Source organism: Paramisgurnus dabryanus, chromosome 13, assembly GCF_030506205.2.
Source record: "Paramisgurnus dabryanus chromosome 13, PD_genome_1.1, whole genome shotgun sequence".
Classification (NCBI taxonomy): domain Eukaryota; kingdom Metazoa; phylum Chordata; class Actinopteri; order Cypriniformes; family Cobitidae; genus Paramisgurnus; species Paramisgurnus dabryanus.
This window is the reverse complement of record NC_133349.1, coordinates 21,588,656-21,613,206: the sequence shown is the minus strand read 5'-3', so window position 1 is coordinate 21,613,206 and position 24,551 is coordinate 21,588,656. Positions and strand designations below refer to the sequence as shown.

The 24,551-nt window shown below is 35.4% G+C and overlaps 3 protein-coding genes and 1 long non-coding RNA gene across 6 annotated transcripts in view; 1 reads left to right on the top strand and 3 right to left on the bottom strand.

Moving 5' to 3' along the window:
• Window positions 1-333, bottom strand: part of rusc1 (RUN and SH3 domain containing 1) — a 17,862-nt gene extending 17,529 nt beyond the window's left edge. For all 3 annotated transcript variants that reach the window (XM_065261242.1, XM_065261243.1, XM_065261244.1), the window contains exon 1: window positions 198-333. The gene's annotated coding sequence lies outside the window, so the exon portion shown is untranslated. The remainder of the gene's footprint in view (window positions 1-197) is intronic.
• Window positions 334-1,021: 688 nt separating this feature from the next.
• Window positions 1,022-5,335, bottom strand: fdps (farnesyl diphosphate synthase (farnesyl pyrophosphate synthetase, dimethylallyltranstransferase, geranyltranstransferase)). The gene is made up of 10 exons (XM_065261241.2): window positions 5,197-5,335; window positions 4,521-4,676; window positions 3,879-4,019; window positions 3,659-3,739; window positions 2,887-3,009; window positions 2,622-2,710; window positions 2,321-2,393; window positions 2,161-2,238; window positions 1,807-1,941; window positions 1,022-1,706 (listed from the first exon to the last, which is right to left on the bottom strand). The coding sequence occupies exons 2-10, from the start codon at window positions 4,629-4,631 to the stop codon at window positions 1,506-1,508; spliced, it is 1,032 nt and encodes a 343-aa protein (XP_065117313.1). The 5' UTR covers window positions 4,632-4,676; window positions 5,197-5,335; the 3' UTR covers window positions 1,022-1,505.
• Window positions 5,336-7,533: 2,198 nt separating this feature from the next.
• LOC135743193 (uncharacterized) lies at window positions 7,534-24,211 on the bottom strand. Its single transcript, XM_065260775.2, has 2 exons — window positions 24,085-24,211; window positions 7,534-10,307 (listed from the first exon to the last, which is right to left on the bottom strand). Exon 2 carries the CDS (start codon window positions 10,291-10,293, stop codon window positions 8,212-8,214), a length of 2,082 nt encoding a protein of 693 aa, XP_065116847.1. The 5' UTR covers window positions 10,294-10,307; window positions 24,085-24,211; the 3' UTR covers window positions 7,534-8,211.
• Window positions 15,070-16,585, top strand: LOC135743200 (uncharacterized). Its single transcript, XR_010530497.2, has 3 exons — window positions 15,070-15,556; window positions 15,983-16,040; window positions 16,438-16,585. It is a non-coding gene; the product is annotated as an uncharacterized lncRNA (long non-coding RNA).
• Window positions 24,212-24,551: the final 340 nt, after the last annotated feature.

Below are 24,551 nucleotides of genomic sequence, written 5' to 3'. Positions count from 1 at the left end.
ATACATTAATAAAATAGCACTGCCGTGTTACCTCTTCACAGACTTTGAGGGACTGTATAAATAAGAGCTGGACACTATAATCATTTCATCGTAACGTATCGTTTTGTTATTAACATTCGATAACGTTACTGTGATTGATAAAATAACCGATACACCAGCAAATCCGACAATAACACAAAACTAACAGAAAAAATTACCTCATTTTCGAATGCAGAGAAGGGTTGTTTTCTTCTGGCTCTTGATCTTTATTTCAGCTCATAAACCATAGCTCCGATATTATTTCACACCGTAATTCTCTTTCCACTGTCTATCGCTCCGTCATCTAGCCCTCCCCTCTCTTATCCCATCTATGTGACCCCACCCCTCAACAGCATCTTTCGAGGCGTGTTCGACGGCATGCGGCGCTGCGCAGCTTGTGACATCAAAGTACCGCGAGAACGACTCGAAAGCGAATCAAAACACGGTACTTCGATGTCATGCGCCGATCGGTCTGCGCAGCGCCGCGTGAACTGTGGCCGTGTTTGAGGGGAGAATCTGTAAACTTTGCAAATGTTCAATCCAAAGCAAACATACCTAGCCAACATGCCTTCATTTTTTACATTTTTATCTTTACTGAAAGTTAACACGATTTTATAGATTTGCTATTCACCAACATGCATGATATACAGACATATACACTGCAGATAAATTTGGCTTTGATATAAAAAAGAATGTTATCTGCCGTGTAATATTTTAACAGCAACATTATTTAATAATTCACTTGAACGCATAAAACCTACCTTATCAAATTTCTTATTTGTATCTTCTAATCAGGTATAGTAGTGCGGCCTTTGCATATTAGGATCATATTAGAACAACACAAATGACAAATGTTTCCTAGATTAAGGGACCAAGTGACACATCTTACCACACTTTTCCCTATGGCTTCCCAAATGTCTCTGTAGATCAGGGAGTCTTCTTAAAACCTATTATCTTACACAAAACATTGATTTAAATAGCTCTGAATGCATAGATATTTGAAAATGTTTGAGCAAGTTTTTTATTTATTAAAAGCACATTGCTGCCTTTCTATATTCCAACATTGACCGTTACAGTAATGACGAAGAAAGAGATCACTGGACCAGACAGACAAGTTGTAAAATTGTTATACCCCCAAAAAATACAGACTTGTGGCTCTGGTAAAGTCTTAAAATGTAAAAAACGTATATTAAGGTTTAAGAAAACCAACATAGCAGACTCAGAATAGTTGAGTAACATGCAAACCAATCATATCACACAGCTGACACTGCATGCACATGTTCACCTGGAATACAGGTTACAATATACTGAATGTTTTAAGAGTCCCTAAACCATGTGAACAGTTTTAAAGTGCAGATAAAATCTACAAATTTAGATAACAACTAAAATACCCCACATAGCATTTCACTCGATTTTGTGTGCCAAAAACTCAAAAATACTAATCTCAGTATCCATTTTCAAGTCCTTTCAGTTTACAGATCCATAAATCATTTGTTCCTCCTATATATTTTCTTTGCAAAATTAAGAAAAACAGCATGAGGCAAATTCTTGGCGTGAAGCTGGATGAGTTTTTGAAGGCGTTGATAACTCTCCTCCTCATGTTGATGGTATCGGATGGGCATTTCCAAGGTATCATACAAAGCCTTGACCCTTTCAACACTTTCAGCATCGGTACGCCCATAACAAGCCTGAGAGATAAGGTTATTAAGATTACTTTAATAGTGAACTGACACGGATTGCAAGGCTAAGATATGCAAGGAGGAGTGGGAGTTTATCACACTTTCTCACCTGTAGTTCTGCCCTCTGTTCAGCGGTCATGATGCCCAGCGCGCTTACCACCAGCCAGCTGCATTTGTTGTCCTGGATATCTGTGCCAATCTTTCCAGTCACTGCGGGATCACCATAGCAATCAAGGTAGTCATCCTGTTAATGTGTGAGATAAGGGTGAAAACAACCTTTTTTGCAAAATGGCTGCACACTCACTTTTTTGTGAGTGTGCAGCCATATCTTTCATATACGTTTTGAGTAATCCGATTAATGACATCAAGCTTCAAAACCTTTACTATATAACAACCAGGAAATGTGAAATACTATATATCTGAAGATGCAAAGCATTTAAAATATTTCACTTTGAACTCATACCTGTATCTGAAAGAACTCTCCCATCTCAAGCAAAATTGTTTTAGCATTATTGTGTTCAGTCTCATTCTCAATTCCTGCCTGTATTCAATTAAATAAATACCACAGAATTATTTAGAGAAACATACACAAACACACATATGCCAAACACATCCAAACTCACCATGTACATGGCTGCAGCCACAGGGAGATAAAAAGAGTAGAATGCGGTCTTATATCTCACAATGGCTTTGTACCTGAGGCAAAAACGCTGTAAATTAGTCAACGACAATAAACCAGCAAATAATAAAATTTTGTTCAATAATTTTTTTTTTAGGTCAATGTTAAAGTCTAGTGTTGGGGTCTTCAGCTCCAACCATTGCACCAGCCTGTAATTTTACATTACTGGACACCCCTGCTCTAAAACCCCTTTTCTTTCCTTTGTCCAGTTCTATTCACATAAATGAACACCGTCATCCTCTCACCTCTCCATGGTGAAGCGGTCAAGGTCCACTTTGTGTGGTGGTGCAGTCATTAGATCTAGTGCTTGACCCAACTCTGTCTGAAAAGATACCTTGAAAGAAGAAGTTTTAAGATTAAAACAATGCCTCTAATAGGCAATATCCAATATACAGGGGAGACTAATCATATTTTATTATGGATATGGTATGGTTGTAGTGTGCAATGATTAGTTGTGTATAAATGTGCACATGCTACAGCATTGTAATTAATTAAATGTGGGTGGTTTACCTCAGTAAAAAGCTCCAGCAGGTGAATGTAGTAGGGTTGTTTTCTACAATGTCTGCGAAGAAGGCGATAGATGGCCCCCTCCAAAAGAAATGCATCATTGATGGCATCCAGACCAATACCATCCTGATTGAAACAGATCAGAAGTAAGCAAAGAAAGGATAAACTTCACACAAAAGATATACACTAATAAATACATCATCCATAACATAAATCCATAATACAAAAATGTGGCAGTACTGAAGTTTCTGTTAAATGTAGCATTCTCTGTCCATCTTAGTATGTGAATTAGACAGATTAACTTATAAGGGGACCTGTGTACACATTTAAATGCCAACTTTGGGCACGTGTCAGCACGGGTCTGTTTATCAATCGTTAAAAGATGCAGCAGTTGGATATTGTGATATTTTTCCTATCACTCCTCCACTGTGATTGGACGGCAGAGAAAAAAGTGACATTGATGAGCTGAGCGTTTTACCCAAAGTTAAACATTCTGGGGCGAAAAAAAAAAATGGCAAGCACCGACGCTCAACGCAGACAAAACCCACCAGCTGCTGGTGTTTTTGAACAGTGTGGTGCTTAAAACATACACCGGTGTACACCCCCCCTAAGATTAGACACTTCTCAGCTATTTAAAAAATAAGATGCTACATTATAGAGAAGCATTGTATCTTTAAAATGATGAGATGCAGTCAGTTTGAACATATTTTTACACTCTTTCTAATTCAACTTTCAGCACCATCAACATTTTCACTAAAAAACACAAGTCAATCACCTTCTTATACCAACAGGGTTGACCCCTTCGTGTCACAGATGCATCCATGATGTCATCAGCAATTAAGAAGAATGCCTGAAGCTGAGGAGACACAAAAAGAAGAAAGGAAAGAATTTAAACCTTCGACTTTTTAATGCTACAGTATTACACTCCAGTCTTCATACTGTTTACACAACTGTATAGCAACTAAAAGACAAATCAATGTTGTGTCTTTACACACCAGTTCAATGCACCATCCAACCAAGAGTGCACGGTGAACTTCATCAGGTGACAGCTCAGATGGCGAGACCAGTTCCCGTAAAGAGCCAATTACAGACAAGCCTCGGTTTCTCTTGCCTCCAGGAGCATTGTATCGAAGCACCTAAAAAAAAATAAACACAAGGCTAAACACTTAACAACAACAGCAGCAACAAAAACTAACGAACTAACTTAATTTCTTAAACCAAAAGGATAAAGGATAAAGAGTAGATTTTCCTAAAAATGGTAAAATAAATCAAGACTGAATCAGCTTGTGTCTCTTCTCCAAAATAATCTGTTATTTCAACATTTAATATTAATGTGCTATTCAGACATTTGGTGGCTAAAATTACAATTAGTGATTTTCTATTATTTTAAATAATGCTGCTGCAGTCGTCATTTAATTTTCAGTCATAATCTATGCTTCTCTACTGAAAATTCTTCTCTACTTAAAAACTTTACTTTTATATACTGTACGTGCCGTAATGTCTCTTTTTTTTTTAAATACTGTATATAATTTTTGTATTATTTCTAATTTTATAAAACTTGTTTTTGTGTAATGTTGTTGTTGCGGGAATGCAACAATAAAGTTGACTTTGACTTTGAAAAGTGAAGTTTACTGCACCTCTCTGAGTCTGTGTAGGGCATCAGATAGAACTGGATCTGTGAAATCTTGCTCTGTTAGTTCAGACACCAGATTGTGAAACTCCTTGTCAAAGAGCTGAGCATCACCCATTTTTTTCCCCTGCTGTTGGACACTTTTACTGCCCCTGCTGTCTCCCTGAAGTGAAAAAGAACAGAAAATGACAGAGATGTGTGTGTAATCATAAATTAAGGAGGCTATATTACAGTACCCTAAACTGACCCACTGGTTTTATGTAAACATGACCTTTGTGTTTTTGCCTGACCAGATTACAGTATTACATTATTTTATAAAAAGTCCAAGTGATGGGTCATAACTAACATAGCTATTGTAACCTTAAATATAATCTAAATCTATAAACTATAATATAACAATAATCGAATAGTACCGTAGTTCACTTGCTATTTACAGTGACAGCCTTAAACAGTGGAAAATAATTTGTCAGATTAACAGTTAATAAATTCACTATGTGCAGTCTTTAAACAGAAAACTGCTAACTTACACATTTTAGTGACGCGATACACTTTCAAAAAACATTGTTATTGTGGTTGTATGAAGTTTGCTAGCTTAGCTTAGAAAGAAACGTAGTGTAAACCATTATTTTAATAATACTTTATATGTTCTTGTACATTTTACCAAGACGTTTATTTTGACTTACCGTTACCAGCGGGTCCTTGCCTTGCACTACCTTCCGTGACACATATCTGGGTGCTTTTATTTCACCTGTCGTATGCTAAAGTCAAGACGGCCCATAACACAGAAGGCGTATCTCATATTGTAGTTTTTCAGTTCATTTGTGGCTGTTGCAAGTATAACAATCAAACTACAACTACCATAATTCCTTGCGCATGATCTGTTTCGACGTTTATGGAAGGGCTCATATGACATCTCGGGCGTCCATTGGTTAAAGCCATCGAACGAGGATGGGCTCCAGAGATATAAACCAATGAGATGAGAATTTGCCGAGCCGAGGGTGGAGTCAATATCATTGGACCTATCAGACTTTACAAAGGAGTGAGCTTAAACACATGACACTTTGCTGTTATTTTTCCTACACTTGCAAGGTTACATTGCTTTTTATGTAATACATGTTGTACTAAAATGTTTTTCTGCTGTCCTGTTCACATGATTATATGTGCGTATTTATATTTAGCTTGTGACAACATGCCCCACTACTGTATATTCTGTTTTGCAAATTCTGTTAACATCACTACACTTGTCCAACGTTTTTTCTGTATGTAATGCTTAAGTGTATTCCATGGTGTCACAGCAAATTCTTAATGCAGATACATTTCTGTTCTTGCTATTATTGCAAAAAAACTTTTATAATTTTCTCTTATTTTCAATGTAAGCTGGAAAAGGGCATGTTCAGTTCAATATGAAACCTGTTATCTATCATATTATCTGACGAAATGTCACATACCCTGAGAAAACTTTATACTGTTTTAATAGATTACAGGTTTAATAAAAATGTGCAAGAATGATGTTTATTCTATTCTGTATATGCTACACACTTAATTATTAATTTGTGAACCAAACCAATTCCAGAATTATGTAAAGAGAATGTAAAAAAATTCATTTGCTTTTGACAATAAATATTGCAGTTAATAAATTGCATACATTTTTAACAAATGCAACAGTTTGTCCCCTTAAAAACAACAAAATCTTGCATCAGCCAGACATATTCTTGACACAGACAACCGTTTACTTAAAAGATAAGTTTACCTTCAATATTTAGTTGAATTTGCACAAATTTATGCCTGTATGTTTAATTGTTTACACAACATCTTAGCATTAATATATGGATAATATTCACAAATATGTTTCTAATTTAAGAGGCTTTAAATGAGGTGTTTGAAACCAACATACAACACAATATTGGTAAAAACTCCTTTAAATAAGTGGGTTTTTATTCAAAACCTTATAATTAGCAATATAAAAATTTATAAAATAAAAAAAATACTTTTTGTATCATGGGACTTGTTGTTTTTCTCTAGGGGGAGGTCTAAAGGAAATTTCTTCAGGTACTTAAAGGGATAGTTCACCCAAAAATGTAAATTCTCCCTCTCACTTTGTATACAAAACTGTAGAAATTTCTTTATTCTGATAAACACAAAGTAAGATATTTTGAGGAATGTTTTACCAAATCGGTCATGAGCCCCATTCACTCCCATATAGGACAAGAGAATACTATGGAAGTGAATGGGACTCATGAACGGTTTGGTTACAAACATTCCTCAACATATCTTCCTTCGTGTTCATCAGAACAAAGAAATGTATACAGGTTTGTAACAACATGTAAGTGAGTGAATGATGACATCATTTTGGATGAACTATCCTATAATGTTTTGTGGTTATAATTGTAAATATGTTTAGATTACTTGAGTTAATGTTTCTCAGGGAGGTATAGACCCTTTTACAGCCCACGTGATCAAATAGCCTGCCCGCGCATTTCGGCAATAGAAGTGGTGTTATTCCCCATTGGTTACGTGGTAGCAACTCAGAAAGTTTATTAAAAGGGTTTCCCAGCATCAAAATGTCTGGTTGATGCGTTTGGTTGCACTAATATAATATACTAATATACATATGTATCTGGGACCTTTATTTTTGGCCATCTGCTAACGTCTTCTATCCACTCCACTTTAGTACACAGATCTGGTAGCTGTGTCGAAAAAGTTGATAAGTCAACTTTTTAAAATAACTTTCTCTGTCTGTGTTGCTTCACTGCTAATTCTTACCATTCTTCCGTTGCCTAAATGCGCGCGCATACGCTGCCACGTCATCATTGTGTACAAACAGTAAGGGTCTATATTAAGTAATTAAGTATTAAGTAAGTTATATATAAGTAAGTAAGTATTCTGAAAACTTAATGGCTAATTTAAGAAAACATATTCATATTTTCTCACACTACTCTCTCTTTGGTTCCCAACTGAGCAAAACTAGGTTGCCATTGTTGCTCAATAAGCAGAAATGGGAAAGCAAAACTTAGAAGTAATCAGTTACAGCATTCTGCATTTATTGTTTTTAACAGGTTTCACAGAAATTAGTGAACAACCAAACATAAAACCTGCAAAACTCCAGCTTTACCATGGTTTCAAGTATCCATCAAGTATCCTTTCCATTACGTGACATTAAAGTCACAAATAAGTAAGCATGCATATGTATATATTTTAAACAATTCATGTGGTTATACTGTATGTGATATGTATGTCACATGAAGTATCCTTTCCATTAGGTGACAATGGAGTCAGAAATTGACAAGCATGCGGTAAGATATTTTATACGGTTCATGTACTGTATGTGATTTGTCACATCGTGTTTTTTTCCATTAAGTGACAAGAGTCAGAAATAAGCAAGCGTGCATATGGTATATTATTTTAAACATTTCATAATGTTATATGTGATATGTGTCACTATATATTCAAAATATACAAGACATTATGACATATTGTTTTGCTATTCAGTGACATGTGTTACTTGAGGTGTTTGAGAAAACTACTGTGTCCCACATTGTTTATATCCTCAGACAGACATTTACTTAAAAGCTTGATAATATTACCAGCCCAGATTAATACAGTATGTTGCTGGTAAGCAAGCCTAAGTTTGAACTACAATATATTGTCTGATGCACCGAGCGATTATTTATACTCATAGATTACTTCAGCATATGCCATTAGTAGTATGATGCTTCTTCTTTCTCAGTGAATCCAGCATGAACAGCTTCTTGAATTCTCTTGGTTTCCTCTGGAGTAGCAGCGGGAAGAATGGCCAGCAACTCTTGATCAATCTGTTGTTGTCTTGCAATGCTTTTCCTTTCAAATTCCTCTTTATTCTGCAAAACAAGACTTATGATGCATTTTTGTGCTGAATCACAGGACTCCTGCAACATCTGTCGTTCATGCTCAAATTCTGGCTTACTCTTATCCATGGCCATTAACTTGCCCAGTGAACTCACACGGTCCATCAGGTACTTGTTAGACACATCTGTGTATGTTCCAGAGATCATATTGACAAGACTTGCAATGTTACAGGCTTGGGAGGCTTGAGTGTAGAGCAAATCTTTTGAAAAGAGCTTTGCATTGTAGGAGAGGGCTTGGGTTTTCTCAGATGTTGTGACAAAGTTTGTTAAAGTTTTGCTTAGGCTAGTTTTGACAATGTTTGAAACCATCTGAAAAAAGTGAACCATCTTCTCCCATTGTTCCTTCACTCTCCCCATGGCATCCATACCTTTGACCAGCATCTCTGTGGTGGTTTTGAAGTCAATCTCCTTCAGTTCACAATTTCTCATAGTGACCAGAATATCAGTTAGCTCCTTTTGGTTCTTTTCTAGGTTCTCCAAACACTTATCATAGGTCTCCCTTGTCTTGTCCAGCTGAGCTCGGCTCTGCTCTATGGTGAATCTTGCATTCTCTGTTGCTCTCTGTGAAGAACTTGCGCTCTCTGGTCCGTTTTCAGTTTTAAACATAATTGGAGGTTTTGGAGAGATGGCTAGAGATTTTGTGGTGTCTTTGCTTTTGGTGTCAAAAACACGGGCTGAGTTAATTAATTCCAAGACCTCCTCTACTATCTTCATGTTTACGTCTTTGTAACATTTGCCTTTTGGTGCATATTTTGCTAGTTGATTGCATATGTTAAGGCCCTTCAGGCATAACATCTGGGCTTCTGACTTTGCTTTGCAGTCATTCATTTTCCCCAAATCACCGTTGATTCTTTCAATCTGATATGCAAAGAAATCAGACTTTGTAGTTTTCTCCTTCTGATCATACAGTTTTGTCCAGTCAATATCATCATCCTTATTATTCACATTCATGAGTTCTTTGATACTCTCTGCACATATTAAAATTTCAGCAGACTTACTATATGAGGTTATTTCATCAACCACATCTCCTACAGGTTCCTCACTTCTAAGGTTGCTTGCAGTATCAGCAATCTTTGTTACTGCACCACATGCACTTCTCACTGGGTGAGATATAATAGATGTCACTCCAATAAGAAGGCCTGATAAACTATGTGTTAACCCACCAACCATATCCATAGCCATCATATTCCATCCAGTAGGAAGAGAAGCTATAGCTTTATGGTAATTCTCTTGAGCGCTCTCCAGTTCTTTCTCCAAGGCGTTTACTGCCTTCTTCGTCCTTTCCTCGGCTTCTTCTGCTGACTGCTTTCTCAGTTTGCTCTCCTCTATTTTTTTCTTGATTGCTTCCATCTCCTCCCCATAAAAGTGCTCTGCGTTTACACATGCTTCTAGTAGCTCTTGGATAATTTCGATGACATGCATGAAACGCTCTTTAGTATTGGTAGACAATGTGAGACATTCATCTGCAATGTGTCGGATATTGTTCAGTTGATCAGGAAGATGTGCTTGAACGACCTCATCATTACCTTGAAATAGAATCTTCACAGCTGTCTTCATGTAATCTGGAACTTGGGCAGTATGGAGACGAATTTGGTCCATGCTTGTATGAGCTTCATTGAATGCCCACCATCCAGAGTTACACACTTGCATAAGGCAAGCTCGAAAGGATTCTGGGTATCTGATGTGTTTGTAACCACCTGCGGGGGGATTTTTATTGATAGAGAAATCTGTTGCAGAAGAGATGAATACCAGTTCTCCCAGGATTGCTATGGATAGCGGTGCTGGAGTCAAATACTCTTCCCAGTTGGCATATGGCTGCATTATAAGTTTGGTTTGGTTCCTCATGTCCTCAGCAGAACTTAGTGTTTGAATAGCCTTTGAAACTGTGGAATCCATGACTTTTTCTGTTCCTGTTCAAAACAAACAGGATATTGTGATACATGAGTGCAACAGATTGACAAAACTTGTTAAGGGACCCAACTTTTCCCATTGCTTAAGAGAGCCAAGTTAGCCAGTCTAACTTGAAATTGTTTTACAAATTGCAACTTTAATGGACATGGAAAGCTGCAAGTAGAAGAAAGGGATGTGGGAGAGCCAAACAACTGTCATCTGTTTGTGGACACCAACTAATTATCAGATGTTATGTTTATTGCAGGCAAAGTTTAAGCCTTTACCTTAAAGGGATACTCCAAAGGATATTTTCCAGCTCCTCTAGAGATAAACAATTGAGTTTTACCGTTTTGGAATCCATTCAGCCGATCTCCGGGTCTGCTTATTTAGCATAGATAATTCATAGAATCTGATTAGACCAAAGCATTGCACTAAAAATAACCAAAAAGTGTCAATATTTTTCCTATTTTAAACTCTTCTGTAGTTACATCGAGTACTTAGACCGACAGAAAATTAAAAGTTGGAATTTTCTAGGCCGCTAGGGCTAGGAACTATACTTTTATTCTGGCGTAATTATCAAGGACTTTGCTGCTGTATAATGGGTGTAGCGGGCACAATGATATTACAGTGTCCTTAAAAAGTCGGCAAATTTACAGGTCATTTTAACTTACTATTATTTATTTTGACAAGATATGAGTTGTTATAACTACAGATGAGTTGTTATAACTTATAAAATGTAGTTGAAAAAAGTCAACTTCATTTTATAAGTTGTAGCAACTCATCTCTTGTCAAGATAAATAATAGTTAGTTGACATGACTTGAAATCTGTCAGCGGACAAAAGACAACGGAGACAGATGTTAGTAAAACTGAACAGAGTTTATTGTAAATTGAGATGAATGGTAAAAGGTGATGGTGATGGCGAGGGAGTCCAGGGGAGAGCCACAGACACACAGAGGGGAGATATTCCAACGACGAGGATGATGATGATGATGATGAACAGGGAACTCTGAAAGATACAGAAGAGTAGTGAGTCAGGTATCAGTAGCGTAATACTAGGTTAGCGGTTGACAAGACCGGACGGTGTCTGTAGCTGAATCCCAAACCGCCTACTTCCATACTATATAGTATGTAAAAAGCGCTACTTTGCGTACTATAAAGTATGGAAGTAGGCGGTTTGGGATTCAGCCTGTGTGTTTGTGGCTGGTATAAGTAGTGCAGGCTTGATGAGGGGTAACAGGTGCAGCAAATCAAAACTCAGGTGACTGTGATCGGTGAAATTGAGGGGTGTGAGTGGAAGGTCCTGGCAAATCCGTGACAAAATCTGAGTTAAATTCAACCAAAAAAATAATAATAATATTAAGGCAGCAAAGATTTTTACACTGCATGAGCAAGGTTGAAGACCTCTAGGGTGTCCCCCGTATGAACCCCTGAGGTGAAGTCAAGTCAAAAATACCTTAAGAAGATTATATAATTTAAATCTTAACGACTTGAAGAAGATCATTAAATCTTTATGGAAAAGTATGAAATTGGGAGGGTTTTTAAAGAATCTGCATTTGTGTATGAAGTAATTGGCCAACAGCACAACATTTTTCACCATGAATTCATGATCGTAATCCAAAGAAAAAGACTAATATTTTAGAGTTTTAAAGTTAAAGTCAGGTATTACATATTTCAAACTTAACCAAATATAAAAGTCATTCAAGAATTTCTTTGAAAATTTGCATAAATAAAATAAATGTTCCAAAGACTCTGTCTGCTTCACAAAAAGTGCACTCATTACACTCCATATTAAATCTGTGTCGGAGGAACTCATTACAAGGATAAATATCATTAATAATTTTAAATTGAACCTCTTTTACCTTTGGAAAAAGTGGAAAAGTGAGAAATATGGAAGTAAATCTGTGCCGTTGGGTTTTGAATTCTAATTCTTAGCACTGAATTTTTTTACATCAAATTTTTAACACTGAATTTTATTTTGCATCTAAATCAGACTTTGAATTTTAAAAGCCATCGAATTTCTAGCACAGTTTTTGTGCTTATGACATTTTTTTCAATGTTTTAAAAAATTCAGTGTAAAAAATAATTCAATGTCCAAAAAAAATTCAGTGAAAAAAAATTCAATGTGTTTTAAAAGATTCAGTGTAAAAACATTCAATGTTTCAAAAGATTTTGTGTAAAAAATTCAATGTCTCAAAAAATTCAGTGCAAAATAATTCAACGTCTCAAAAAATTCAGTGTAAAAATATTCAGAGTCAACATCCGGGGAAGCAAGGAGAAGCAATCGATCCCTGTATCAAATCATTCAACATCCAGCCAATCATTTACGCTCCATTGGTCACGTGACACCGAAACGGGAAGTCGGTGAAGTTCAGGCAAAGGGTTTATTTGCATTACATACGAACACATTTTTCATATCTGGCAGATCGTATCATCAGTATATCAGGACACAGTCCGTTTACATTTATCAACATCAAAGTGACTACTGTATCTGGATGTGTGATCGATCCCGTGCGGGGAGACGCGCTGGATGAATAGCTGTCAATCACAATGGCTACAATTGGCTTTATATGATTTAGGGTTGTCGCGATAACTGCACTCCCGTATTGTACAGTTCTACTGAGAAGCAAACAGCAGAGAATAAATAGCAACCCTAATAACCGTGATTCACCTTTTAAGCCTTATATTTTAAGCTTTAAAGGTTTTATCTTTGCAGCGTCCGCACCGCGGACTTTACCTGAACTCGACTTTCACCCACATGCTTTTTACCAACAAAATTAATGTGAAACATGAGGATGACAATCCCGACTCCACTGTTTTAGTCTGCCTTAATAACGTGCTTTAGGCTCTGTCTGAACTTATACGTTTTTGTTCTGTAGCCTACTTTGTTCACTCACATATTTCTATATCAACCATAAACTGTTGTTACCTATGTCTCCTGATAAGTTTAATATGATTTATATAAAAGAGCCAACAATTTCCTAAATTTCCTGTTCATGTCTCTCTCTAGTCTAGTGTGTAAGAAGTGAAGTAATGTAATTTACAAACACATTTAGGTATAAGAAACTTACTTTGCATAAAACCAACACTGAGCAAATGTATTTGGTCAATGTTATTATGGTTTGTACGTGTTTAACCTAAAACGTGTTAAATGAGATAGAAACTGCTGACTGAGCAGCGCAACATTCACGCAATGACCCTTGATATGTCGCCATGGAAACTCAAACATTAAAACGATCCATTAAATTCTGCTACTAAATATTAAATCTCTACATGAATAGTTGGAACGTATTAAACATATGCCTGAATAACTTAAAAATACGAGCAGAAGTGTTAAAATGCGCTCCATTACCTAACCTCCTTTATTTTTGACAGCTGTCAGGGAGAAGATTAATGATAGTTAGCGGTGTTTTGTGTGACTTTGACCTGTAAATGCAGATTCCATGGCTGGATTGAGTGAGATCCGTCCTCGGCTGCGTTTGTGATCGGAATGTTATCCGTTCTTGCGCCACACATCAAGATGGATAAATAAAACACAACGAAAATTCTTCTGTGTATTTTGTTTAATGATTTGCCTAAAGCGCCATCACATTTAAAGTCCTGTGTTCTTAGTTTCTTAATTATATGTATGAGATTTTTAATGTTTGAATTAAAAGAAATTCCAAAACATTTTCCCGCAATCTTTTTAATACTTTAGGGTCAGTAAAATGTTTTATGATTTGTTGTTAAAAATCTGTTCAATGATTGGTTAAAGCCTACGCGACTGCTGCTCACGAAAAGATAAAGGGCGTATTCCAATAGCATATTATCCCTATGCCATATTCCCTTCGAAGATCAGAACACTTAATGTATAAACTCTAGAGAAAGTTGCACAATTGTCTCATGGTGTGGTCAATTCAAATAGACTTGGCGAATAGAGCAATGAAAAACGCACATCAGTTTCTCTTTATTTGGATCGACTGTGTGACATCCCCTTCCTGAAGTGCCCTTCAAGGGCGCTAAAACGCCATTTGGAATTCACCCCGCTTTCAGCATGAACTTGACTGCCGCGTCCCATCTTAAAGGCCGATAAAACAGCTGGAGTACTAATAAAAACATCAGTAAATTAATAGGTTTCAGCAATTCTTCTGAAGAAATGTTACCATATCTTTCTCTGGAAGATCGTTCAAGTGTAATTGCGGATTCACGCGCTTCTAATCTAATTTTCCAAATTGTTCTTTTAAGTCATAATACGGAGACTTACGTTCTTACATAGATGTGTTGTATTTTTATTATTAGGGAAATACAGGTAAGGATTTTTTCACCTTCCGAACTAAACAAACCGCATATTTGGAAATAGCCTATATTTGGTAAAGACGTTCATCTGTAGATTACTTTTGCTTTTAAAGTCAGATTATTAAATATTTCCATTTCTTGAATTAAAATAGTTTTTTAAAATGTTTCTTTATTATTATTATGAACGAAAAACTTAAAACCAATAAAATAGTACAACGACAAACTCGCTAAAACAGCTTGTTTATTAATAAAACAAATTCGATAGATGGTATGCGTTCTAACACAAATAAATGAAAGACATAATTTTCCATTACTACGACTGCTTAGTGTTTGTTTATTATTATTTTATTATAACAGAACAACAATAAATTACTAAAATGACTCACTTATATAAAGGAGAAGGTTTAACAAAAACGAATAAATGGAAAATATTTTACCTGCCTTAATACATAAATACATCTAAAGATCCTTAGATTTATTTAAAGAGCACCAATTATGCTAATAAATTGGCACGTTAGCACGTTATTGCAATATCCCATAGTACATACATGTTATTAAAACTTGAACTAATGCATTGTGAGTCTTATAAATTGCTTACATACCTCACCGATTTCCCACTGTCTGGAAAACGCTCGGTTTAGTTCCTGTCTCCGCCTCCCAAAATGTCTAGTGTAATCGGATTGGTCAGATGACTACTCAACTGTTATTGGTCAGCTGGGTTCGGCGTGTGTTTGAAAGGTTACGCCCCTGACTACGCGTGGATTTTCCGGTTCTGACTGAGAGTCACAGGCAACGTAAACAAGCGCTATATTTCTCTATAAACGATGGTGTCTGTACTGCCTTACCACTTCGAGCTCGATCCAGAGAGTTCAGAAGGCCGTTACGATATAAACGATCTCCGTCAATGAATGCGATTGGATTTAACTTTTTTAGGTGTCCTTAGCTCTGCCAGAATGCTAAACGAAGACGAAAATGTGTTGCAAAGACATCCAAAAGGTAATTATAATGTACTACATAACTATATGGAAACACCAAATGTAGCACATAGAAAGTATTTGTTGAAATGATTATAAAACGATTTCACTTGGTAATTTCTACATTATTTTACTCTAGTAAAATTTATTATAAAAGACTGCTTACATACTGTATTACTGTGCAAACTATATGGAAACACCAAATGTAGCACATATAAAGTATTTGTTGAAATGATTATAAAACGATTTCACTTGGTAATTTCTACATTATTTTACTATAGTAAACTTAATTATAAAATACTGCTTACATACTATTTTACTGTGCAAACTATATGGAAACACCAAATGTAGCACAAAGAAAGTATTAATTGAAATGAATGTTAGTTCTACATTATTTTACTATGGTAAACTTTATTATGAAAGACTGTGCTATGTTTTTACTTACTAGGTTTTAAGGAGAATGCAACAGGTTCCAGGGCCTCTTACCTGCGTGATTCATCATCCAGGTTTTGCACAAATTGTCTAAATCCCTACACACAGAACATTTATTGTACCGACTATAAGCCTTTGAGGCGCAGGACTAGATTAAGTTTTATTACATTTTTAAACCAATAACACTAAAGTATTATTATAGTAACAAAGTACCCAAAAGAACAAAAGATGTAACTTTAAAGAAAATATAGTAGTCAGTCAAAAGTTTATTTATTACAAATATATATTTAAATGTTAAACAATATACAAATAAACATACTTTAGTAACCATATTGTGCTATTCTTTCAAAAATTGTTCAATTCACTTCTTACAGCTATCTATTGAGATAAATGGCATATCAAAGCTTTGTCAGCTGGTGCTATCTAAGATGACACTTTAGGGTTATCATCCTGTCGTGTGTTGTTCTCCAGATATGCTTGGAGCTTCCTGATTGGAATGTTGGCTTCCGACGACCCCTGCACTGAAGATGGCATGCAATCACGTCCTCCTTTGAAGGTTTCTCAAACTGTGATGCCAGGTCCATTGGAATGGGGGTTTCCTTCAGCTTATCTTCAAATACCTCATCAAACACAAGCCTGATCACATCCTCCACATAACTGTAGAAATATTGCAGTCAATAAATCTTTTGTTTTGATCATTTATTTCCCTGCTTCATACATTAAGTTTTTAATTATGAATGTATTTGAAATAAAACATTACTGCTTACGGTATGTCATTTGTGTGTTTTGGGAACATAGCCTTGTACTTTCCCTCTCCTGCTTTTGTTACGGCTTGGTGACATTGTAATGGATGGCTGCAAGGTACAACCTGTAAAAATATAAGCAAGCATAAATTTATTGTAAAAGTAAATACTACTTTATTTAACACAGTTACTAAAATACTTAAATACCTGCATAGCATTCCAATAAATGAGAAAATCAAATTTTTTTGCTGCAAATCTGAAATCTCAGGCTACGGACGGCAAAGGCATCCACTGATGATGGTGATGGAAACATTGTGAAATGATGCTACTGCCTGCGTTCCTATTATTATGCAGAGAAAAAAAACTTTGTCATCATCAGTTATACATTTAAGACTGGTAGTGGTTTCACTAGGTAAATACATAATATGTGTTAAACACCTTTGCTCCTCATATGCCAGTCTGACTCCTTGTACTGTGTGTAATGATGTTGCATGTTTGCATACCGTGTAGAAGGATGTGTCCAGCTGCGAATCTAAGATATAGACAAATAAAACAAACATGTATTCAGTCAAAAAGACATATGATAACAATAGAGTACCATGACTATAAATCGTTAGACTATTCATTAAAACGTTAATGTATTACATATTACATGGCCCAACATTAGCAACACACATTATGTGTTTACTTCGTTTCAAAATCTAAGAAAGCTTCAAGTAAATACAACAGTAAAATACATATAACTTTAAACAAATCATCTGTACTTAGAGTTTCTTGAGTTTGATCATGAGAACAAATTTTACCGGTAACAGTTAAGCTGGTAACTTAGCAAGTTTGTAAACATGTCTTAACCAACATCGATACAAAAACGATAGTCTGCATAATTCAACATACACGTGTGTAAATATGGTACGTTGTTTATGAAATACAGTATTACAACACAACACAATTAGCTTGCAAGCTTAGCTCTACACGCACATTATGTTAATCTCCGGTTACCGGTTACGTAATGTACAGTAAAAGGCAAATAATAAACGTGAATACTTACAGCCTGTGATCCAGAAGTGCACAGTAATCCAACTTTCAGGAGGAGACGTCGCGCAAATCCAGCTTCGGTTCATGAGAAGCAGTTATTGTGAAAACTCCGTGAACAACTTCTGACTGGATTTTTCCGGAACCGTATTAAACATGATGTCCTCTGTGGAAGTCCATAAAGTGCTATTTTGCCCTTGCATCTAAAGAGACAGCGTCTACTCGAGAGATTTAATCGCTTAAACGATGAAACAAGAGTTTGCAAACAGAGTAAAAGCAGGGACTCCCAACCTCCGCCATTTTAGCTCTCTTCTGACTCGGCGCTCCCCACCCTCGTCTTTGAGGGCGTACCCAAGCAAAGCAGAGAGGGCTGAACTATGATAATGTTGGTCTTATCTACATCACTAATCCCAGTAAGTAAACTGTTGCCTACAATCCGAGTGTTTTTTGTAGTCCTCGAACGTTAGAGACGATAACTCGCGTCATCGTTTTCTTTGAGGTATGTACTTTTTGAATATCGTTAGCATTTACTAATACACACTTACACACAAAATGATGTTTAAAAACGTGTATCCCATAATAGGTGCTCTTTAAAATAAGCAAACCAATCATTTGTTTAATCAATATAAAACTACAACAATATAACCCATGGACAAACTCGCAAAAGTTAGATAAAGAAATTCAATTTAAATCCTGTCTATTCTATTCATATTTGTGGAGCAATATAAGCATGAAAGTATCTTGAAATAAATCGATATACAAAAGCATTTTAACACTGCTTGTATTTTTAAGTTATTCAGGCATATGTTTAATATGTTTAATATGTTCCAATCTCTACATTATTATTAATGTAGAGATTTAATATTTAGTAGCAGAATTTAATGGATCGTTTTAATGTTTGAGTTTCCATGGCGACATATCAAGGGTCATTATGTGAATGTTGCGCTGGTCAGTCAGCAGTTTCTATCTCATTTAACACGTTTTAGGTTAAACACGTACAAACCATAATAACATTGACCAAATACATTTGCTCAGTGTTGGTTTTATGCAAAGTAAGTTTAATTATACCTAAATGTGTTTGTAAATTACATTACTTCACTTCTTACACACTAGACTAGAGGGAGACATGAACAGGAAATTTAGGAAATTGTTAGCTCTTTTATTTAAATCATATTAAACTTATCAGGAAACAAAGGTAACAACAGTTTATTGTTGATATAGAAATATGTGAGTGAACAAAGTAGGCTACAGAACAAAAACGTATAAGTTCAGACAGAGCCTAAAGCACGTTATTAAGGCAGACTAAAACAGTGAAGTCGGGATTGTCATCCTCATGTTTCACATTAATTTTGTTGGTAAAAAGCATGTGGGTGAAAGTCGAGTTCAGGTAAAGTCCGCGGTGCGGACGCTGCAAATATTAATAAGCAAAGATAAAACCTTTAAAGCTTAAAATATAAAGCTAAAAAGGTGAATCACGGTTATTAGGGTTGCTATTTATTCTCTGCTGTTTGCTTCTCAGTAGAACTGTACAATACGGGAGTGCAGTTACCGCGACAACCCTAAATCATATGGTTAAAGCCAGTTGTAACCATTTGTGATTGACAGCTATTCATCCAGCGCGTCTCCCCGCACGGGATCGATCACACATCCAGATACAGTAGTCACTTTGATGTTGATAAATGTAAACGGACTGTGTCCTGATATACTGATGATACGATCTGCCAGATATGAAAAATGTGTTCGTATGTAATGCAAATAAACCCTTTGCCTGAACTTCACCCACTTCCCGTTTCGGTGTCACGTGACCAATGGAGCGTAAATGATTGGCTGGATGTTGAATGATTTGATACAGGGATCGATTGCTTCTCCTTGCTTCCCCGGATGTTGACTCTGAATATTTTTACACTGAATTTTTTTAGACGTTGAATTATTTTGCACTGAATTTTTTGAGACATTGAATTTTTTACACAAAATCTTTTGAAACATTGAATGTTTTTACAATGAATCTTTTAAAACACATTGAATTTTTTTTCATTGAATTTTTTTAGACATTGAATTTTTTTACACTGAATTTTTTTTAAACATTGAAAAAAATGTCATAGGCAAAAAAACAGTGCTAGATATTCGATGACTTTTAAAATTCAAAGTCTGATTTAGATGCAAAATAAAATTCAGTGTTAAAAATTTGATGTAAAAAAATTCAGTGCTAAGAATTAGAATTTAAAACCCAACGGCACAGATTTACTTCCATAGTGAAATCTTAATTTTTTCCACTTTGTCTTTCGAGAAATCAAATCGAGTCTCTTTTAAACTTTACAAGGAAAGGCTCCATATTTACCAATGTTCTTAAAACTTCAATCTTACAGCCCTCCTCTGTAAAATTAACAATTTCACAAAAATTGTCATAACTATGGAAATTTCCTTCTCCATCCATTATGTGTACAATGGACCACAACTTTAGCCATCCAGTCCTGAAAGAACACTGATTTCCTATTAATAAGAATACACTTATTATTCCACAAAGAACAACTATGTGGGGAAAAATTGTGTTTGTATATATAAATATGAAAAGACGATAATTTACACTTTAGTTTTGATGGCTCAAAATCACATCCCAAAAGAAAAAAAAGTTTTTTGAAGAAAAACTAGGCCAAACAGAATGTTTATTCCTAAGGAAAGCTTGGAGCCATCTTGGTGCCATTCATAACATCGAAATCAATAAATTTCAAACCTCCTTCACAAACTGGCTTCACTACATCTGATTTTCTTATGTAATGGTGTTTGTTTTCCAAAGAAATTTATACTGAATTTGGTTTATATCCTTAATCCACCTGTCAGAGATACAGTGCACAGCATAAATGAGTACACCCCCTTTCTACATTTGTTAGTAAATAAATATGAGACCAATTTGCTGTATTTTTACACACCAGTTTTATTAACCATTTATATTTTTTAACATAAGAGTTGAAAGTCACTTACCATCTTAAGGGTACGAAAAATAACACATTTTAAATCAAATGAGGTGATGCAAAAATTAGTACTTTTTTTAAAAAACAGCACTAATTCTTCTAGACATTGAATAAACAAGTTGAGAAAATACAGTTACATCTTTTATTCTCCATTCTAGAACAATGACCTCTTTCAGATCCTAGATCCTGGATAGAGAATGAAGTTCTGCTTGTCTTTTCAGAACTCCCCATACCTCAACCTGGGTTTGAGGTTCTGTATCACTTTTACCCTTTGCTTCTTCTAAAATAAATTAAAATAAATAAATTTTGCACTGTACATCTGTCATGGTGTCACAGGAAACACCCCAGCTTAACTTTCTAATGATTTACCCAACTGTGCTGAACTTGCATGATGATTTTTTCAACATCTCTTATCACAAAACGCTCTTGACGAGGTAAACGAGTAAACGTCTTGGACATCGCAGAGAGCTTCCCACAAGTCCATCCTTTTTTAATTTTTGGATCCCTTTCGTAACCGCATTGAAACTTAATAGTAATGTCTAACTAATTATCTTGAAACCTTGACCATTTTGTGCAAAGAAATGATTTTATTTCTCACGTCTTGAGACATTTCTTTACCATGTGGTGCTATTCTGTCACCATTACATGAGAGTGGATTGTCTCTTTTAAATACCACTCTCAATTATCAATTTCCTGTGGCCCCCTGTGTGATGATTAATTATATACATCATTTAGTGAATTTCTTTTAATTACACTTTATTTAGTTATTTTTTGAATCCTAAAGATGGTCAGTGACTTTCACTCTTTTGTTAATAAAAATAAATGTTTAATAAAACTATTTTGTAAAAAAGAAAAAAATTGATCTCAAATTTACTAACAAATGAGTAAAAATCTTAATTTTCAAAGGGGGTGTACTCATTTATGCTGTGCACTGTATTTAAGGATAAATCAGTCTAGAGAGTATTTCAGTTTAATAAGTTCTGCCAAAAATGGAAATATCCCTTGGTAACCACAAATTTAACATATTTAGACTTTTTGTTATATTGTCAGCCAAATTCATTTTTTTCTCTATTTTTTGTGTCTTTAGTAATAACAATACATAAATATTTTACCTAATTTTTTAATGGAATATTAAATAATGGAGATTCAGTCCGATTATGCACTGCCATCAACTCGCACTTTAATTTAACTTCAAACCAGAAGCTTTGGAAAAATGTGACACTAAATTAATAGATGGGATCTGCTCTGCATCCTTAAGAAACAGAGTAGTATTGTCTGTTAGTTGACTTATAGCTGACTCATCAAAACATTTAGCGGCTTAATATCTTTACTATTTTTCATAATTGTCAAAAGTTCAGCTATTAAAATAAACAAATACGGACTTGTCGGGTCTCCTTGTCTAAATACCTCTGTTTATGGTAAAACGCTTAGAGGTCCCACCTGGAAGCGATACTTAACTATTAATGTCTTTATTCAACATCTCTATCAATTTAACAAATTTGTAACCAAATCCAAAAAACTAAAGTGCATGTAAAATGAATGTATGTTCTACAGTGTCGAATGCGTAATAGAAATCAAGAAAAAAATAAACCCATCATCCTTAATCAAATGTGCATAATCAATTAAATCCAAAATAAGTCTAATATTGTTGTGTATTAACCTTCCTTTAATAAAGCCAAATTGTACTTATAATTTGACTCAACCTAAATTGTAGCCTGGTTGCAATAGCAGATGTAAGAATTTTATAATCAACATTAAATCCCGATTTATAGTCGTGCGTTCTACGGCTATAGCCCGATTTTCCGTAGCCTGTGCATAGCTTTGCGTAGCCTGACGTGCACCTCGCAAATTTTTAACAGCGTGTCATTTCAACCATAGATATGTATATAAAGGCTAGATGGCTCGTCCGCGCTGATGGCCAATTGAGTGGAACGTCCGCATTTTGGCGGCCATCTTAGGACAGGGCGCTCGCTCACTCGTAGCATTGAGTTTTAATGATGCAGGTACTTTTAAATGACCATAACTTGCTTAATTTTTTACCGATTTTCAAACGGATTGGTTTGTTATAAACGTCAAAGATGTACCTATGACACTGAACACGTATTCTAAAAATAAATAAAAAATTCATGAAACATGTTAAAGCATCCAGAATTATAGCCACGTTAATAACGTTTGTAAAAAACCAAACCGTTTTTAAATCCGTCAAGAATTCAGCAAGTTACGAGCATTTTAGTTGGCGTATGTCACTCACCTTCCGTCCACAGCAGCAGGGAGCAGCACTATGGCAGCACTGACCTAAGATGGCCGCCAAGTGACGACACAGCTGACTCCGCCTTGAGCCATCTAGCCTTTATATACATATCTATGATTTCAACGCGGACCGCAAGCGCTGTGATTGGTCCAACAGAACCCCAGCCCTCAGGTAAAAAAACTGCGTTATAGGTATTTCCGTTTGCGACGGTGAAAACAAAGAATGGCCAAGTTGAGGAGTGATTTAACTCAAACTGCAACAAAAGTCGCTGTTTATTTACTTCCATCATTGCTGGTCTTCTTAAATCATACACAACAAGTTGCTGTTTCTTCTTCGTTTGTGGGTTAACTTGCCAAGCTTCTTCTTATTTGACGGTCGCTCTGCTGCAGCGCGCGTAGCCGCGCAGTGGTCTGCATGTGTGTTTGCACGTCGACGCGAACGACGACGCAAAAGTATGAAAACCGTTGTGGAATGTCATCGCGGCTACGCCGTAGGACCTCCGCACAACTATAAGGAGCCCTAGTAGGGTAATCATTCTCAGAATATCAATTTATCTTTTGTCTTTGCCTGACTATGAAATAAGAATGTTAACCCCTAAAGAGTTAGAATCAAAAAATTTCTTTAAAGCTGGAAAAAGATCTAGAAATGTGTTTTTTCTTCTAAAAATTAAGTGTTGGGGTGTTAACACATTGAGACAAATAAAAAGCTTCTTTTTACTTCAGGACTTCTGAATTACATCCTTCTTGATTTAGTGTTTTATTTTGCCATTTGATTCATTTTTGGTTTTTTTTATTTTCACTACAATATCCAATTAAAGGTTACAAAGGTCTGACGACATTCTTCTGCAAGCATTTTGAAATGTCCAGCATTTTAGGGCAAATGGATTGGACCATATTTTCTAGTTCTCTCATTTGGGTCTTTTTATATAATTATTTGGTAACACTTTACAATAAGACTGTATTTGTTAACTTTAGTTAATGCAGTAGTTAACATAAATTTACAATAAATGCTACAATATAAGTGAAACAAACATTCATCAAACATCATTTACCATAAAAATTTAAAGCTATACATGTTTAATTTACTGTTGTATAACATCATAATACAAATGAAATTGTCTTACCTTGTCTTATATTCAGGAGGCTGTTGGTTAAGAAACAGGTTCAGGTATCTTACTACTGATGAAACACTGACTGCCGTTTGGACTAGAAATCCGCTGTATATCCAATGACCATTCGACTGTCTTTCTGTAAGGGTGGGTGATGATGATGCATTAAGCTTGGTGGTCATACTGTGCAATCAAAAGCAAGTATTTTTTTTTTTGAGGGGATTTTCGAGCTTAAATATTCAGTTTATACCAAAATGTCAAATGCTTACAAAAAAATACAATTTATTCATCCTTGTGTCATTCACATTCCATAAGACTTTACATATAAAAGCTCTTTCTGTATTTTTCTTAAAATTAAATAAAACAAAAATTTAAATAATAAACTACTAATTATATGATATAATATGTATTTATTAATTTATAAACAAAATGTATTTATAAACTACTAATAATATAATAATATTATGTAATCGTTTATTTAT